The following is a 16,837-nucleotide window of genomic DNA, read 5'->3' as shown; positions in this document are numbered from 1 at the left end:
TATTTGCTGAGCCATCATCTCACTAGCCCAGTAATAGCTCCCTTTATAAAGTAAATTCATGGGTTTGCATCAGTTTTAGTTTGTGACCTTTGTACTAATCCCCTCTGAGGTTTTAACTTGTTGTTTTATTGGAGAATTTATCTCCCAGCCTCCATTTTGACCTAGCCTTTAGAATTATTACCATAGTTAAACCAACAACTAAGTCTATGACCTTGTTCCTTTAGGGACTATTTTTTCTAAAGATTTATTTATTTTATTTATATGAGTGCATTGTAGCTATCTTCAGACACACCAGAAGAAGGTGTTGGATCTCATTACAGGTGGTTGTGAGCCACCGTGTGGTTGCTGGGAATTGAACTCAGGACCTCTGGAAGAGCAGTCAGTGCTCTTAACTGCTGAGCCATCTCTCCAGCCTTAGGAACTTTTTTTTTTTTTTTAATTATTTATTTCCTTAACTCAGCTGGTCTTTGAGGACCTTTGCAGAAGAAAAGCACAAGATAAGGAAGGAGGCACTCAAATCTGAAGACAGTGTCACTGTGCCTGCACGCAGGACATGCACACTTGGGGTGAGGGGTTTTCCGTGGACTGTGAGCAGTGTTGGGCTGTCAGCAGAGCTGAGCACACGGCCCGCAAGAGCTGCTCACTTGTAATCAAGATGAAGCTTTGTAAGATTTGTTTTTATGTGTCTGTGTGGGTGTGTGCATGGAAATACAGGTGCCAGTGGAAGCCCAGAGAGGGCGTTGGATTTGTCAGCTGGCTGACATGGTGCTGGGTACTGAACTTGGGCGATCTGCAAAAACAGACTCTTAACCATTGAGCCAGCTTTCTAACCCCTCAAGATTGATATTCTTTATTTTTCAAGGATTGGCTTTGTATGCATGTGTGTCTATGTGAGTGTGTGCTCAGATGTGTAGGTAGGTGTTCACACCTGCCTGCCCAGGGCCCAGGAGAGCCCTTGAAAGCTGGACTTTCTCGGTGACATTCTCGGTGCTCCTGGCTTGTCCGTGCTGCTGAGATCTGCACCCCAGCCTTCGGGCTGCTCAGCAAGCACTCACCGCCGAGCCAGCTCTCCAGCCAGGGCTGATTTTTATGAACAAGTAGAGAGTTACTATTGGAAGACTGTACTGATAACCCCAAAGTTCTGTCTGTAACACTCAGGGCCTGTTATAAACACCCATTGGCATGTAACTTTACAACCTGTACTTGTATAGTAGGGGAATTAATATAATTTTGTTGCCGTATGTTCTTATAAGATATATCTTAGTTTAGATATTGAGCTAGCATGTTAGTTCATGACTGTAATTCTAATGCTTGGAAACAGAGATAGGAATATCAAGAGTTTAGTGCCAGCCTCTGGGGTAAAGTATGTTTGGGGCCAGCTTTGGTTACATGAGGCCCTATTTCAGTAAAACAGAGGAAAATATTGACTGTCTTCGTTGGACTTGGCTTCTTTTTTTTTTTTTTAAGATTGATTGATTTATTTATTTCATGTACATGAGTACACTGTAGCTGTCTTCAGACACGCCAGAAGGGGACATTGGATCCCATTACAGATGTTTGTAAGCCACCATGTAGTTGCTGGGAATTGAACTCAGGACATCTGGAAGAGCAGTGCTCTTAACCACTGAGCCATGTCTCCAGCCCTAGACTTGGCTTTAAACAATCTGTTGGTTGCATAGTTAATTTTATTTTCCTCTCATTTGAATTTATTGAAACGGGCTGTGAGGGCAGGGATGTGGCTTCCTCTGTGTGCATGGCTGCTGCTGTGAGCTGAATAGGTAGACTGTCTTGATGTGGTTCATCCTTCTGTCCTTTGTACCCACAGGGCCTCTAACTTTTGTTTTTGAGACAGGGTATCTCTGCAGATCTCTGGCTGTCCTTGAGCTCTCTGTAGATTAGGCTAGCCTCAAACTCAAGAGATCCCTCAGCTTCTGCCTCCCCGGAGCTGGGTTTACAGGTATGCACTAGCATATCTGGCTAAGCCCCCTAACTTAATGTAGAAACCCTCTAGGTTCATACTCAAAAATTCATCTGATTTTACTTAATATTCTTTCTTCATTTGGAGTTTAATGAGTGTCCAGCGAGCACATGGCATGTGTTGTCACTGCCCGCACACTTCACGAGTAGAAACTTATTGAGTCCTCCTAGTTCATTTGCATGGTGGTCATTATTTAATACCTGTTTTCCAGGAGAGTTGTTAGACAGGTAACAAGCAAGCTCTTTGGCTGCTGAGAAATTTCCCACAATTACTGTTTCAACAGATATAATACACATTTGGATGTTACGGTTTGATGTGGTTGGTTGGGAAGCAGCTCCTTTTATTTTGTGGTCTGGTCTTGAATATTTAGCAGTTTCCTCTTGGCGGCCCCTGCTTATGTGGCTATGTATATGCTCATTTTCATTGCAGAGGCAGTGGGCTCCAGATATTGTCATTTCCGGACACTTCGATGGCGTCCAAGACCTGATGTGGGACCCAGAGGGAGAGTTCATCATCACCACCAGTACTGATCAGACAACTCGCCTGTTTGCTCCATGGAAGAAGAAAGGCAGGTCACAGGTAAGACCCCTTCCTCCTTAACTCGGGGCCTTCCCTCCACTGGGCGTTTCCCGAGTGAGGAGCCTGCGTTAGCATTAGGATGTCCAGGCTGAGGCTGCCACGCGGGCTGCTGCACACCCTGGATCACTGGCAATGGAAACTACTTGGCAGTAGCAAGTTTTGCATCCTGTGTTTTGCTTGTTGAAGAGGGCCGAGTTTTGAAGTGTGTGCTCATTTTCGTTGCATGTGCTGTGTTTTAACCTCAGGTGACTTGGCATGAGATCGCGAGGCCTCAGATACATGGATACAGCCTCAAGTGTCTGGCGATGATTGGTCGCTTTCAGTTTGTGTCGGGAGCAGACGAAAAAGTTCTTCGTGTTTTTTCTGCTCCTCGGAATTTTGCGGAAAATTTTAGTGTCATTTCCCGACAGTCACTGGATCACATACTCTGTGATGTGAGTATTCTCTAGTTTAGATATAGCATACAGGTAGAGAAGAAGTTAAATCATGTTTCAGGTTTATAGACTTTTATGGGAGCCATGGCTGTCCTAGTTGTAATGTTAAGCGCGGATGGAGAGGAGGCTCACAGTGAAGAGCATATGCTGCCCTTGCAGAAGACCCGAGGTTCGTGTCCAGACAGACCCATGTGGTGACTCACAGCCTTCCTTAACTCCAGCTGCCTCCACGGGCACCAGGCACACATGTGGCGCACATATATACATGAGGGTAGACACTCATGCATACAGAAAATAACTCTGAAATAAATAAATGCAGAGTTTTGTGGAACAAATGAGTTCAAGACTCTGAAGCAGCAGTACCACGGACATTGATGTGATGGTAACGTGGCTGTCATATGTTGTCTCTACAGTAGGGGACTAGATGAGTGAGGACGAATCTTGTCTTGATAAAGATTCCAGTCTTTCTCTAGGGCAGAAGTGGGGCACTGGCCTAATGGGATAGGAAGAGTTAATTACTGCTCTTTTTTTTTTTTGAGACAGTGTTTCATTATGTAGCCTTGACTGGGCTCTAATTTGCTGCGTAGACCAGACTAGCCTCAAACTTGTAGAGATCCCCTAACTGTATCATATGACAGGAAAATAAGCTGTGGAAGAAAGAGATCACCACTTAGAATAATGAGCAATTTTTTTAAAAATTAAAATGACTAGGATTTGTATGTATGTGTATCATGTGAATGCCATGCCCTAAGAGGCTGGAAGAGGAGGGTCTCCGGGGACTAGCAGTCAGACAGCTGTGAGCCACCATGGATGCTGGGGATGGGACCCCGGGTCTGTGGAGAGCAGCTAGTGCTCCCAACCACTGAGCAATTGGTCTAGCCCCAGTGAAAATGCTTTACTGAGACATTTTTTGTTTTTATTTATTTATGTCTGCTTTTACATAAGATTTAGGGTACTTAAAAAATATTTGAATTTGGATTTAAAATACAGCTTGGGTTACTTAGCATGTACATGGTCCATGGTTCTAGAGCTGAAAAAAATAAATAACATGGATTATAAGATTATGGAATAGGTGGTGTATGCTTTTAATGCCAACAATTGGAAAGCAAAGGCTGGTAGATATGTATGAGTTCAAGGTTATCCTGGTCTTCATAGTGTTAGGTCAGTCAAGGCTATGTAGTGAGACCTGTCTCCAAAAAAAGCAAAGAAGGGAAGGGAAGGAAAGAAAACAAAATAATAAAATAATAGAAATCACTATAGGAATGGTTCTATTGCACATTAGTGCCTGTTTATACTATATTACTAAGAGTTGGGTCACAGGTAACAGGTAGGGGGCTGGGGCAGGGAAGCCAGAGCTGTTGGGGTTGAAGAGGGAGTTGGAGAGTTGACAAAAAGTGCTGGAGGACTTTATGTGGCAGGTAATTATCTCTCATATTGGTGCTGTTGGAAGAATGGGATGAAAAGCATTGAGGAAGAAGAGGATTATGTGGGAGCCCAGAGTGTGTGGGGAACCAGCAGCAACAGCAACATGGGAAAGGCAGGAGCCAGGCAGGGCGGGCAGGGGTTGCATTCAGCCTCATTTGGCAGCGTTTCCTGTTTCAGCTTTTCAGTTGCTGAAGGCAGTCGCATCTTCCTTCCTTCCTTCCTTCCTTCCTTCCTTCCTTCCTTCCTTCCTTCCTTCCTTCCTTCCTTCCTTTTCCTTCCTCCCCTCCCCTCCCCTCCCCTCCCCTCCCCTCTCCTCTTTCCTTTCTTTCTTTGATTTTTTTGGAGACAGGTCTCACTACATAGCATAGTTCTGTTCTCCTTGTGCTGCCATTGCTGAGGGATCCAGGGGAGCTCTGTGGGTGGAGAGAGAGCAGGTTCAGGGCCTGTCCAGTTCTAGGAAATAAAGTGGGGTTTGTGGGATTCAGGAAAGGCTTAGCTGCAGACCTATGCATGTTCTGTGTGCTAGAACACAGACTTCATCCTCATGATGAGAGCCGGTGGCCTCTCGCTGCCCTTTCCACAGTGTATGGGATAGCCTGCAACAACACCCCCCCACCCCCACCACCCCCACTCCCGTCCAGGCTGCCGGTCTCAGTCCTTGGGTGTTTTAAGTTCGTGTCACTCATGTCTGCTTCCAGTGTGTGTGTAAAGCTGACTTACCAAGTATAATGCAGTCAGCATATGGTTGTGTGCCGTTTCTGATGGTTAGCATATGGCTCGCATGTGGGTACAGGGTCTAGGCAGAGCGGCCTCTTCCGATCGTATGTCACTGAGTTGTAAGAGTAGCTTAAAGTTATTTGCATATATATATAATAAAAATGTCACGACTATACCTTTCTGTCTTGGGGGCATCCCTTCAGGCTTTTTGTGGGGGATAGAGTCCTTGGCCTTACATTTTCGCCTACTGCACCAGTTACAACCTGCAGCCCACTGCACTGTGGGGGAGGTGGGATGGTGGGTAGGACCTGTCTGTTGGAGAGGGATTAGAGTGGCATCTGCCAGTTTAGGAGTTAGAAAGACAGCAGCCACACAGCAGGCTGGAATTGTTCTTACCATTTATGAGCATTACTTTTTTTGTGGTTCTTGACATATCAGTAACTTTTATTGTTTAAACTGTACATATTGTGCTTTTCATTATAGGAAGACGATGATCTTCCAGAAGGAGCCACTGTCCCTGCATTAGGGCTATCAAATAAAGCTGTCTTTCCAGGTAAGGATTTAGTTTCTAAAATTATTGAATGGCTCTAGGTCTTAAAACTTAGTTATAGACTTGTGTAATGTACGTCTGGTGTTCCTCTATGACTATTTTAAAAATCTCTTATTTTGTGATAACTGCTCTATTCACAGAGCCGTTCAATCACCAGTGAGATTGTGAGCTACTTGAACGATGTATATGCCAAAAAAAAAAAAAAAAAAAAAAAAATCCATGCAGATAGCTACGTGAAAAAAAATGGACAGAATCTTTATGGAATTCATTCCTACTTCGTGAGCTAGTGTGGAAAATACTAGAGTAGAAACACATTTGCAGCACCTAGACACAGCTCTGAAATAATTCTTTGGAAGGCTGCTGCGCTCTGGTGTGCAGCTTTGAGGCAGTGCCATGGCACCTCTATTCGTGGTATCTGTGTTTTTCTACACTAGAAGACTTGGCCTCTCTGCCTTTTGAGGAGGAGGAGCTCTTAAGCCCTGCGTTCCGGTATCCCCAGGTGACCTTTCAGCCTGCTGTCCTTCATGGTAAGACATGACAAAAAGACAAGGATTTAATGAACTCCTTAGCACACAGTCTACTCTGTGGCTGTGGACCTAATGTAGAGCTATGGCTTTTACTGTTTGGCTGAAGAGAGGGAAAAAAATGTAGTATTCAAGATTTATTATAGAATAAAAATGTCTTGTAGAACCTCCCACTGAGGATCATCTTCTGCAGAACACTTTGTGGCCCGAGATTCAGAAACTGTAAGTTGAGCTGTCTTTTTGGAGTTAGCTGTGGCCTGAGGGTCCCCTCAACCTGACTGTGGCCTTCCCCGTCCTCCTTCCTACACTGCCTTCCTGCCCAATAGCGCTTCGTAGGGGTGGGGGCACCTCATGGGGTTTTTGATTTTGTTTGTTTGTTTTCTCTTGTTTATTAGGCTTCTTGGCTGGCTGGTGTTAGTTCCCTGGTAGAGAGGTGTAGCACAGTCTCCATTTCTGCCCGTTCCTCAGATGGACGCTTTGACTGTAGTTGGTTCCCAGCCGCCTGTTTCCATGGTGGTTTCTTGGGCTGGTGGGCTTTAGACATGAAAACCAGAGTGGAGTGATGTTACCTTTAGAAGCTGTTGCTTTTCTCTGGTTCCCCAGTTTTTCCTACATAGTTACCTAGGCCAAGTGTAATACTCCTTTAAAGAGTTGTGCATTAGGTTGGGGGTGACCCTTTTCACTTGACATTTTTTGCAGTATAAAAGTAAAGGGCGTGTGCTTCCTCTTTAATCTTTAGGTATGGACATGGCTACGAGATATTCTGTGTTGCTTGTAACCCTTCGAAGACTCTGATTGCCTCTGCTTGCAAGGTAGGGTGTTTGTGGGGTGTGAATATTTAATTTTACTTGGTCATAGGTAATTGCAATCATTGGACTTTTGTAAATTCAGCCGATATGGGCAGAGTCCGAAGGAAACGGCCTTTCTTATATTTTCTTTTCCTCATCTTTCTTTAAAAAAACATATGGTTACAATTTAAATCCATTTTAGAACTCCTTCATTCTTAGAGTTTATCCTTAACTTTTTGGGTTTGGGGGTGCTGACCCTATGCATACACACAAATAAGATGCATATGACATTTCCAGTGCTCACATCACTGAAGAGAAAGCCCATGACAGGCAGGTAGGCCGCCCAGGTCTTGTCCTTACAGGGTGTGCAGTGGCCCAGCAGCACCTCCCTGGGAGAGTCTGTGTTGTCCTTGGGGCCTTGGAGACAGAGCTGGCTGGTCTAGATGCATGTTTGAGGTCTCACTTGGTCCCCGGGGTAGGCTCCAGGCATGTATGGGGTGCCTTTGAGATGCTTCAGAGCACAGTGGCTGGGTCATTTTGTTTGTCTTCACCAAGCTGCTGAGTAAAGAACCTGTGACTGAGGCCCTGTGCAGGGCCAAGGTCACCTTCCTGGTCCACTGGCTTCCCCAGATGCAGGTGAACCTGCAGATGTAGCCTAGGCGTGGCCCCTCCCTGAGGGCCTTGCTGAAAGCTGGTGTGGGCTGAGTCTGCCCCTCCCCCAGGCGTGTTCAGTAGTAAATGCCACAGCCCACCACTAGAAAGAAAGATCCCTCAGCAGCCTTTCCAGGCCTCCAGCTCCTAAGTGGGTGAGGCCTTAGGAGCTCCTCCTGCCAAGTGTTATTTTTATAAAATATCTTTAAGTTAGGAAAGTAATTGTACAACTGTATCTTCTGTCTATTTTATTTTGTGTGATTTTAGAATTAGATCGACAGCTTCTACAGTCTCTGAGGACGGCAGAGAATCTATAGAGCAGTATGAGGAGAATTCTAACAGTAAATGAATAACACCCCTTCTTTATACAAGTCTTTAATTTCCCCTAGAGTAAATTTAGAGTAAATTTAGTAATTTCCCCTAGAGTAGACCTTTTAGAGTAAAGTTAGATTCAAAGGAAAATAGCTGTCATTGTCAGCTGCCTGTCCCCCTTCTGCAGAGACGCTACTACTCCCATCATAGCCTCGGGAAAGCTTATGGGCTGTGGTGTCTGCTCTCAAAACACACTTATGAGATTTACCCTTTTCCTATATTTTGTATGTTTTTCTGAGACAAGAAAATTTACTTTGTACACCAGTCTGGCTTTGAACTTACAGAACTCTGCCTGCCTTTACTTCCTGATTACTGGGACTAAAGGCATGAGCTACCACACCTGACACATGGTATGATTTTTAATCTTTTTTTTTTTCATTCGTATAACCAAACCCCATTTCTCTACATATTATTCAACTCAGTTCAATACAAGTTTGTTAAGAACTTATCAAGGACTGGTGCTGTGCTCAGTAGCTAAAGGAATACTATTAAGACTGAGCCTGATCACTAATGTCCACAGTGGAAGGAGAACCAACTCCTGCAAGTTGCCCCCTGACCTCCACAAGTGACCCTCTCCCCATACCAGTGCCCACAGACTCATGAGAAATAGATGAAGGTAAAGGCCTTTAAAGTGATCGTACATAGCCGGGCGGTGGTGGCGCACGCCTGTGATCCCAGCACTTTGGGAGTCAGAGGCAGGCGGATTTGAGTTCGAGGCCAGCCCGGTCTGCAGAGTGAGTTCCAGGACAGCCAGGGCTACACAGAGAAACCCTATCTCAAAAAAAAAACAAAAACAAAAAACAAACAAAAAAAACAAACAAAAAAAAAGTGAGCACACACACGTGCAGTGTCTGTACTTGGGGGGCAGAGGCGGGAAGAGCAGGACCCTAAGGTCAGCTTGGCCATAGCGTTAGGTGTGACCCAGTTAGGGCTATCCCAGAGCCTGTTTCGGAAAGCTGAGAACAGCAGCAGCAGCAAACCAATGTCGTTTCCTTTGGTTTTAAGGCATGAGCCATTTGAGCCTCATGGAAATATTTCCTTCTCTACAATTTTCCTGATTAGTTTATAAAACCGGATTTGCTCTTTTTTAAGTTTTAAGTATGTGAGCATTTGCCCGAATGTATGTCCATGTGTCGTATTCACGCATGCCTGTGGAGGTCCGGAAGAGGGCGGTGGCTCTCCTGGTTCTGGAGTTAGAAGCAGTGTGAGCCATCCTGCGAATTCTGGGAACTGGATCAGAAGTGCAGCCAGTGTTCTTCTCTGACCACTGACCCATCTCTCCATGCCCCTCCAATAGTTTTGTAAAACTTTCATAGATTTTTCTAGGTAAGACAACTGATGGAAGTAGTTTTTGTGGGAAAGGTTTTAACTTAGTTTTAAACCTGAGTTTAACTTATTTTTAAGTAAAAACTAAGGTTTTTAACTTAATATTCAATTGCTGTGAAGAGACCAAGACAGCTCTTATAAAAAGAAAGCCTTTAATTGGGGCTAGCTTACAGTTTCAGAGGGGCAGTCCATTTTCATCATGGCGGGAAGCATGACAGCATCCAGTCAGGCAACATGGTGCTGGAGAAGAAGCTTAGAATTCTGCATCTGGATTCACAGGCAGCAAGAAAGGAAAACCAGTGGGACTGGCTTGGGCCCTTGACACTGCAAAGCTCACCCCCAGTGACGCAGGTCCTCCAACAAGGCCACGCCTCTTAAACCTTTCAGTGACCAAGTATTCAAATCTACGGCCTATGGGGGCCATTGTCATTGAAAACACCACACTGTATGTGAATCCTTTAGTGGGTACTAAATAAACCTGTGTATTACATAGTTATCCCTTAGGACCCTTCAGAAGCTACAGAATCAGTGGTGCTGGATTTCTATTGTTGTGGTAAAAACCATGACTAAGGCAACTATTGAAGGAAGCATTTCTGTGGGCTTACGTTCCAGAGGAATGATAGTCACCACATAGTGGGGAAATGTGTCAGCAGGCATCCATGGCGACAGAAAAGCAAAGAGCTGAGGGTTTACCTGTCGAACCACACATGGAAAACAGAGAAAGAGGGAGAGTCTTTTGACCTCAGAGCCCTCCACCAGTAGCACGCTTCCTCCAGCAAGGCCACATATACTCCCAGGTCTCCCCAAACACTCACGGGCTGAGGACCAAGGAGTCAAATGCCCAGAGTCTTTCCATGGTGTGTGTGTGTGTGTGTGTGTGTGTGTGTTCACGCGTTCATGTACGCCTCCGCCTTCTGTCATTTACAGCAAAGCACATCTGGTTTTGTCTGCATTTTTCTTCTGTCTCACAACACTGTGGCCAGTTCTCATAGCCTTGGAACTAGCCATTCCAGAGTAAGGCTTCATTCCGCAAATTTTAGTATGTTGTGTTTTTATTCAGTTAAAAATACTTTGCAACCTTTTGATCACCTTTGGCCTCCTGGCTATTTTTAAATGTATTATTTAGTGTCCATAAACAAAACATTTTCTAGATATTTTTCTATTGCTGATTTTTATTTTTGTTTCACTAAGTTTGAGACCATATTATGACTGGAATCCTTTGAAATCTGGTGGTGGTAAAAAATCTCATGATCAGTTGAAAAGAACATTTGGTCTGTTTTTGTTTTTTTTTAAGATTTATTTATTTATTTTATGTATATGAGTACACTGTAGCTATCTTCAGACACACCAGAAGAGGGCATTGGATTCCATTACAGATGGCTGGGAGCCACCATGTGGTTGCTGGGAATTGAACTCAGGACTTCTGGAAGAGCAGCCAGTACTCTGAACCACTGAGCCATCTCTCCAGCCCTGGTCTGTTTCTTTTGGATAGAATTGCTAGTGACTGTCAGTCATGGTGCTAGTTAAGGATGGCGTTAAGTGTTCATGCTCTTTTGCTGTCCTGAGTAGAGTTTGAGGTCTCTTCCTATACTTAGCTTTTATCTTTCCATCTCAATTTATTCTTTCTGTGTTTTGAAGCTCTATTGGTAGGTTTATAAATAGGGTGAAATCCTCTTCGTTAGTCTATTTGTTGTTGTGGAGCAACTCTCTGTCCAGTGATACTCACTCCTTTGTTTATCAGAGTAGAGACTTTAAACTGGTCATCACAAAATTGACACACACACACACACACACACACACACGCGCGCGCGCGATTCTTGTTATTCTTGTTATAAAGCGTTCAAACATCCTCATTGTGCCTGGGTCCCTGAGGAGTCATCTTTTCTAGTCCCACTTTTCTCTACCTTTTCCTAGAAATTCATCTCTGTGGTTGTGCGTGACCTCCCAGGAGTTTTCTGGAGGCTTTTGTTAGAGACACCACACTATTTTAAATGTGTTCTTGGTTTGTGTCCATTCTCCTCCCTACCCTGCAGGCAGCTCAGAAGGAGCACGCAGCCATAATTCTTTGGAGCACGGAGTCTTGGAAACAAGTACAGAGTCTTGCTTTCCACACTCTGACGGTCACACAGATGACCTTCTCACCTGATGACAAGTTCTTACTGGCTGTTTCCAGAGATCGAACTTGGTCTTTGTGGAAGAAACAGGATGCGACCTCAGCGGAGTTCGGTAAAATAGCCTGTATAGTGAAGGTTATCAGTAAGACTCTCACATCCATTTTGTGAAATGAAGAGAAAGAAAACAGGGTGGAGACAGCCTGTGACAGGCTGTGAGGGTTCAGTGTTCTCGGGAAACTGGAGAGCACTTGGCTTTTTTAAGCCTTTTTCTTTTTTAAGATTCAATTGCTTATTATTTGTAGAGGGGTGGGCATGGTCAGACACAGATCATTCTTCATAGTGATGTGAAGGTGATAGGCTCACGGAACAGACCATATTTCAGGTTTTGAATCTTGATCTTCTCCTGAACTTAGCCATGTGGTGTGTAATGTGCGTGGTGGACCCACAGCCATCACGGTGAAGCCACTGCTTCACAGCAGACTGTGTAAGCTGGGACATTCAATAGACGGAGTATAAATACTGTTAAATCCATTTGTCAGGATGTAATGCCACTGTAGGTTTGGAGCAATCGCTCTCCTTTGGCATCACTAGTGACTTCCTAATTTGCAGCACTTCATTCTAAAAGTTGAAGTGCTGGGACTACCAAGAGGTCCGTCTCCACAGGTCAAAGTACTCACCAAGCCTGAGGGCCGGGCTCAGTAACTGGATACACACATTCCAGGAAGGAAAGAGCCAAGTCCTACAAGCTGTTTGTTCTCTGACAAGCACTCATGTATGCATGTGGGTGCACACACACCCACTAAGTAAATAAATAAGCCAGTGCTAAAAATAAACACAAAAAGAAAAGGTTGAAGTACTATAAATGATGTAGGTGTTAATTTCTAGTATCTTTTTGGATTATGGATTAATAAGTTTATTCTCTTTTTCATAGCAGTTGCATAGTCCATATATAGGTTAGAGTTAATTTCTTGTATCTTTTTGGATTACAGATTAATAAATTTATTCTCCTTTTTATAGCAGTTACATAGTCCATATATAGGTTAGATGTTACCTTTAAGCCTTCTGCTTATATATTATAAGAAAAATATGTCTTCCCTCCTGTCTTTGTAGTATTTTTTCCTGTAATATGCAACTGGTTATTTCTGGAATACAGTTCAATCATCGCAGACTTGTTTTAGAACCATAAACTAGCCTTTAGTGGAATGCATAGAGACTCTTGTTGTCAATCACATTGGCTGTGTTGAGGGGGGCTTCCTGGCTCTGCTGCAGAGGGAGTGCAGAGAGGCCAAGCGGCCCCTGAGTGTGTCTGTGCCAGGCAGGCCTCGCTGAGTGTGTCTGTGCCGGGCAGGCCTCGCTGAGTGTGTCTGTGCCGGGCAGGCCTCGCTGCGGCTGCGGAGAGGGGCAGCCTGGCCTCCTCCCTGAGCACTGTGTAAGTGGTTTGTGTCTTTTTAATTTCAGATCCATTCTTTAGTCTCTTTGCATTCACCAACAAAATCACTTCTGTGCATAGTAGAATCATTTGGTCTTGTGACTGGAGTCCTGATAGCAAGTACTTCTTCACTGGAAGTCGAGACAAAAAGGTAATTTTTTTTTTCCAACCAAACATAAAACTTAATATTTTTGCAAATGTGAGATAATGTTTTTGCATTTATATTTAAAAGTACATTATTCTGCATTACTATGTGATGTTTACAAATTAGTTCATGACTACTTCACTATATATGTATATTAAAAGGGTTTTTCTTTTTAAGCTTTATAAATATATTCTCTGAAATGTGAAGAGAAGAACTCTTGGTCAGTGTCTGTTATCAGGTAGTCCCAGTGCAAGATGAAGCAGCAGTTTGGTTAAGAGGGACCCAGGAGAGCAGGCGGGGCTGGAGACAGCACCTCTAGCTTTCTGAGTGATACACCCGTGGGAAGGAGCTTTATTTGTGGCTGTTGAGCCAGGACCTCATCAGTGCTGGGTTTGGGTACAACACCTTGCTTGGGATTTGTTTATTTTGTATTGGGTTTTATTTTTAACACGAGTACTGGGAATCAAACACAGGTCCTCGTGTTACTGTGACAAGCCTTTAAGGACTCAGCCATCTCCCAGCTCCCATTTTTGGTAGTGAAGGTCATGAGCTTTTAATTCAGTGAAGGAAGAGCCAATCACGACTAAAGCCTGAGAAACCCCTGGGGCTGAGGCAGCCCTCTGCACGAACGCACCCTTCCCCTGTCGCCTGAGCACTGCCACGGCTCCTGGTCTTCCTCTGCTTTCATGCTCTCTTGAAAAGCATACCCTGCCTTTCTGAGTCCCCGAGTCCAGGGTGTAGTGGTTCTTTTTATCGCTTTTCCCTCTGTGAAAACAAGCGAGAGAACTGGAGCAGAGCTGGCGTGGGCCTGCCAGTGTCACTCTCCTAGTCCAGCTGTTTGTCCCCTCCTGGGGAGCACAGATCGCTGGCTGGGCGCTGAGGAAGCAGGCTTTATCTACCTAGCTCTCGGGGATGTGTCAGCTAAAGCAGACCAAATGCCTGCTGCAGTTTGAGAACTGCGTGCCTCTCAGAGCCTGTTCAGACCAGGCGTCGGTCCTGCCTGGGTAGCTCTGTCCGGTTTGCTTCCTTCTCCGTTTCTGTGTGCCAGTCACATACCCTTGCGCCCTGGACTCACAGGGAAGCCGTGTGTCTTAATGCAGGATATATGGTCAACGTTCTGTCCTCCTGATAGCCAAGTTGACTGCCTAAGAATTAGGTAGTGCAGAAGAGGAGACTGGCTTCCTCTCTAACTATGTAGCAAGTTCTGAGGGAAGCAACTGTAGGCAGGACATATGGGTGGGATTTCACTGCATTGCAATCATGGTGTGTGTTACAGAACATAATAGACAACACTCCATGTTCTCTGGTACACTTCTATATCTGAGATCTCAACCTGTGTCTGTCACACTGTGACTCTGCTGTACAAAACCCCAGAGCAATCAGTCTCCTGACACCGGAATACGTCACTAGAAACCTTGCAGAGAGTGCCTCACAGTGTGTTTGTGCTCTAGGTGGTTGTCTGGGGCGAGTGTAACTCCAGCCATAACCCCATGGAGCACCCTGTTCGTCCCTGCTCCTCGATCCTGGATGTGGGCAGTTCTGTGACAGCTGTCAGTGTCTGCCCTGTGCTGAACCCGGCCCAAAGGTGAGTCTCTGTGGGCTGGCTGTTCAGTAGCGGCTCATTCTCTGTCTGTTTTGGTGGGTGGACTTAGCTTCAGAGCTGCTACTGCTGCTGCTGCTTTGAAGGTGCTTATGCTTCTTCTAAGAAGTTTTAAGTCTTGGAATTCTGTGATTGGTGGTCAAATGGGAATAGGAATGAAGATTCTTATTCTAGACTGCACTGCCTTGCTTTCTGTCACAAGCAGCCTAGGAGAACAGGAGTCAGGGCACATGGTGGGAAAACAGTAGCTGTGGGCTTTGGCAGCTCAGGGCAGGTGGACCTGCATGCATCTTCTGCAGAGAAGAGGCTGGAGATACAGCAGCGCAATGCAGGCTGGGCGATTGAGACTGTGGAGAAGTACGCAAAGCAGGCAGAGAGAAGAGAAATTCATGCTGAACCAACCTCTATCATCTCCCTGCCATGAAAACAGATACATTGTTGCAATTGGATTAGAGAGTGGGAAGATTTGTATATACTCCTGGAGCAAGACCAATCAAGAAATCAATGACTGGACCAGCTGCATAGAAACGAGTCAAAGGTATTTTCTCTCTACTTTGTTTCCATCTGATTAGATAGAAACAGGGGTGGTCTTTGGCGGCAAATTTTGTGAACATTTTTACATACAAGGACAGAAATCTCTGTCCCTGGTCTTAAAACCAAGTTGTACCTCCTAAAATGACAGCTGCTAGTGTGTGGGACTCAGCCTTTGGTGTCCTCCATTAGATCGCTGGGTTTTGTCGCACTGCAATTACAGACATTGTCCTTCGCCTTTCCTCTCTCCTCTTCTTTCCTTTCCACGATGGGGTCTGGGGAACTCTTCTATGCCCTGAGTTCTGGGATCACAGGCCTGCACCATCACACCCATTTTTTAATAAGGTGCTTGGGTAGAACCTAGGGCTTCACGCTAACTAAGCAAGCATCCACTCCACCAGCTGAGCTAACCCCCTGGCCTAGCAGAGGCTGTTCTCATCCGCACGTTACTGTTCTTAACGCCTGAGCTTCCAGTAAGTCATCGATACCTTTATGTGTCTCAGTTTCTTGAGCTTCCCCCCTAACCCCTCCCCCAAGACAGGGTTTCTCTGTATAGCCCTGGCTGTCCTGGAACTCACTCTGAGGACCAGGCTGGCCTCGAACTCAGAAATCTGCCTGCCTCTGCCTCCCAGAGTGCTGGGATTATAGGCGTGCGCCACCTCCGCCCTGCTTTTCTTGGGCTTTTCAGTCTTTGAGGTCTGCCCTGTTTAAACAGAGTTTCAAATGCTGTCCTAGTTGACAGTATCTGGTGCTGGTGAGAGATTAGAGAACAGGCCTTCCACAGCCTTAGTGCTCACTGTAACTGCTTGTTAAAACCTGTGTTTGCCTTGCTACTGCAGTTGAAGTGGCTCATGCTTGGCTTGCTACAAAAGGAAGCAGCTGGGGGCATCCCTCGGACACCCTGCTCCTGCTCCCTTTCTCCTTACTTCCTTCTGCCTTGTTGTACACAGTGCTCAGCCCCTGGGCTGGCATTCAGACTTCTCCTGTGGCCCCCGTGTGGGAAGTCAGCATGGGACGATGTAAGAGTTCAGGGCTTTCATTTGGTGATTATTTCCTTGTGGTTGTAATGATAGGCATGGTTTGTAACATGAAAGTAATTCTAGATTTAATATGCTGTGGTATTTGAATAGCTGGTATTCTAATTACTAAATTTTAGCTTTTGTTAGTAGTGTGTTCACTGAACTAAATAAAAGCAGGACTTTCAGATTGGCTTCTTAGGGGCCATGTCCTGTAATTAACTGATGAATCTTGTGGTACTGGAGTTGCCACCCAGAGTCTTAGGCATGCTGGGAAAGTACTCTACCACTGAGTTACAGTTGGGAAAGTGCTCTACCACTGAGTTACATCCCCAGCACCCAAATCTCTTTATCTTCCCTTCTCCTTCCTTACTTCCCTTTTCCCCCCTGCTCTTCGTGTGTGTGTGTGTGTGTGTTCCCCCACGCCACCCCCCCATCCATGCACGCATGCTTATATGTGTGTGTGTGTGTGTGTGTGTGTGTGTTCCCCCACGCCACCCCCCCATCCGTGCACGCATGCTTATATGTTCAAACATGTTCCCATTTCCTTGTACATGTACAAAGGTCTGAAGGGAACAGCAAGTGTCCTGTTCTATGCCTCTCTGCCATCTTCACTTGAGATAGGGTCTCCATGGGATCGCGAGCTGGGCTGGGGGCC

At 45.3% G+C, this 16,837-nt stretch overlaps 1 protein-coding gene across 1 annotated transcript in view; it reads left to right on the top strand.

Moving 5' to 3' along the window:
- Elp2 (elongator acetyltransferase complex subunit 2) overlaps positions 1 to 16,837 on the top strand; it is a 34,460-nt gene that overhangs the window by 15,187 nt on the left and 2,436 nt on the right. Inside the window, exons 12-21 of the mRNA XM_052201360.1 lie at positions 2,408 to 2,557; positions 2,803 to 2,991; positions 5,617 to 5,686; positions 6,118 to 6,210; positions 6,372 to 6,429; positions 6,947 to 7,019; positions 11,378 to 11,570; positions 12,917 to 13,038; positions 14,484 to 14,617; positions 15,063 to 15,170. Coding sequence (XP_052057320.1) covers positions 2,408 to 2,557; positions 2,803 to 2,991; positions 5,617 to 5,686; positions 6,118 to 6,210; positions 6,372 to 6,429; positions 6,947 to 7,019; positions 11,378 to 11,570; positions 12,917 to 13,038; positions 14,484 to 14,617; positions 15,063 to 15,170 — 1,190 coding nt within the window. The remainder of the gene's footprint in view (positions 1 to 2,407; positions 2,558 to 2,802; positions 2,992 to 5,616; positions 5,687 to 6,117; positions 6,211 to 6,371; positions 6,430 to 6,946; positions 7,020 to 11,377; positions 11,571 to 12,916; positions 13,039 to 14,483; positions 14,618 to 15,062; positions 15,171 to 16,837) is intronic.

This window comes from Apodemus sylvaticus, chromosome 13 (genome assembly GCF_947179515.1).
Source record: "Apodemus sylvaticus chromosome 13, mApoSyl1.1, whole genome shotgun sequence".
Taxonomy (NCBI): Eukaryota; Metazoa; Chordata; class Mammalia; order Rodentia; family Muridae; genus Apodemus; species Apodemus sylvaticus.
This window is presented reverse-complemented; position numbering and strand designations above follow the sequence as displayed.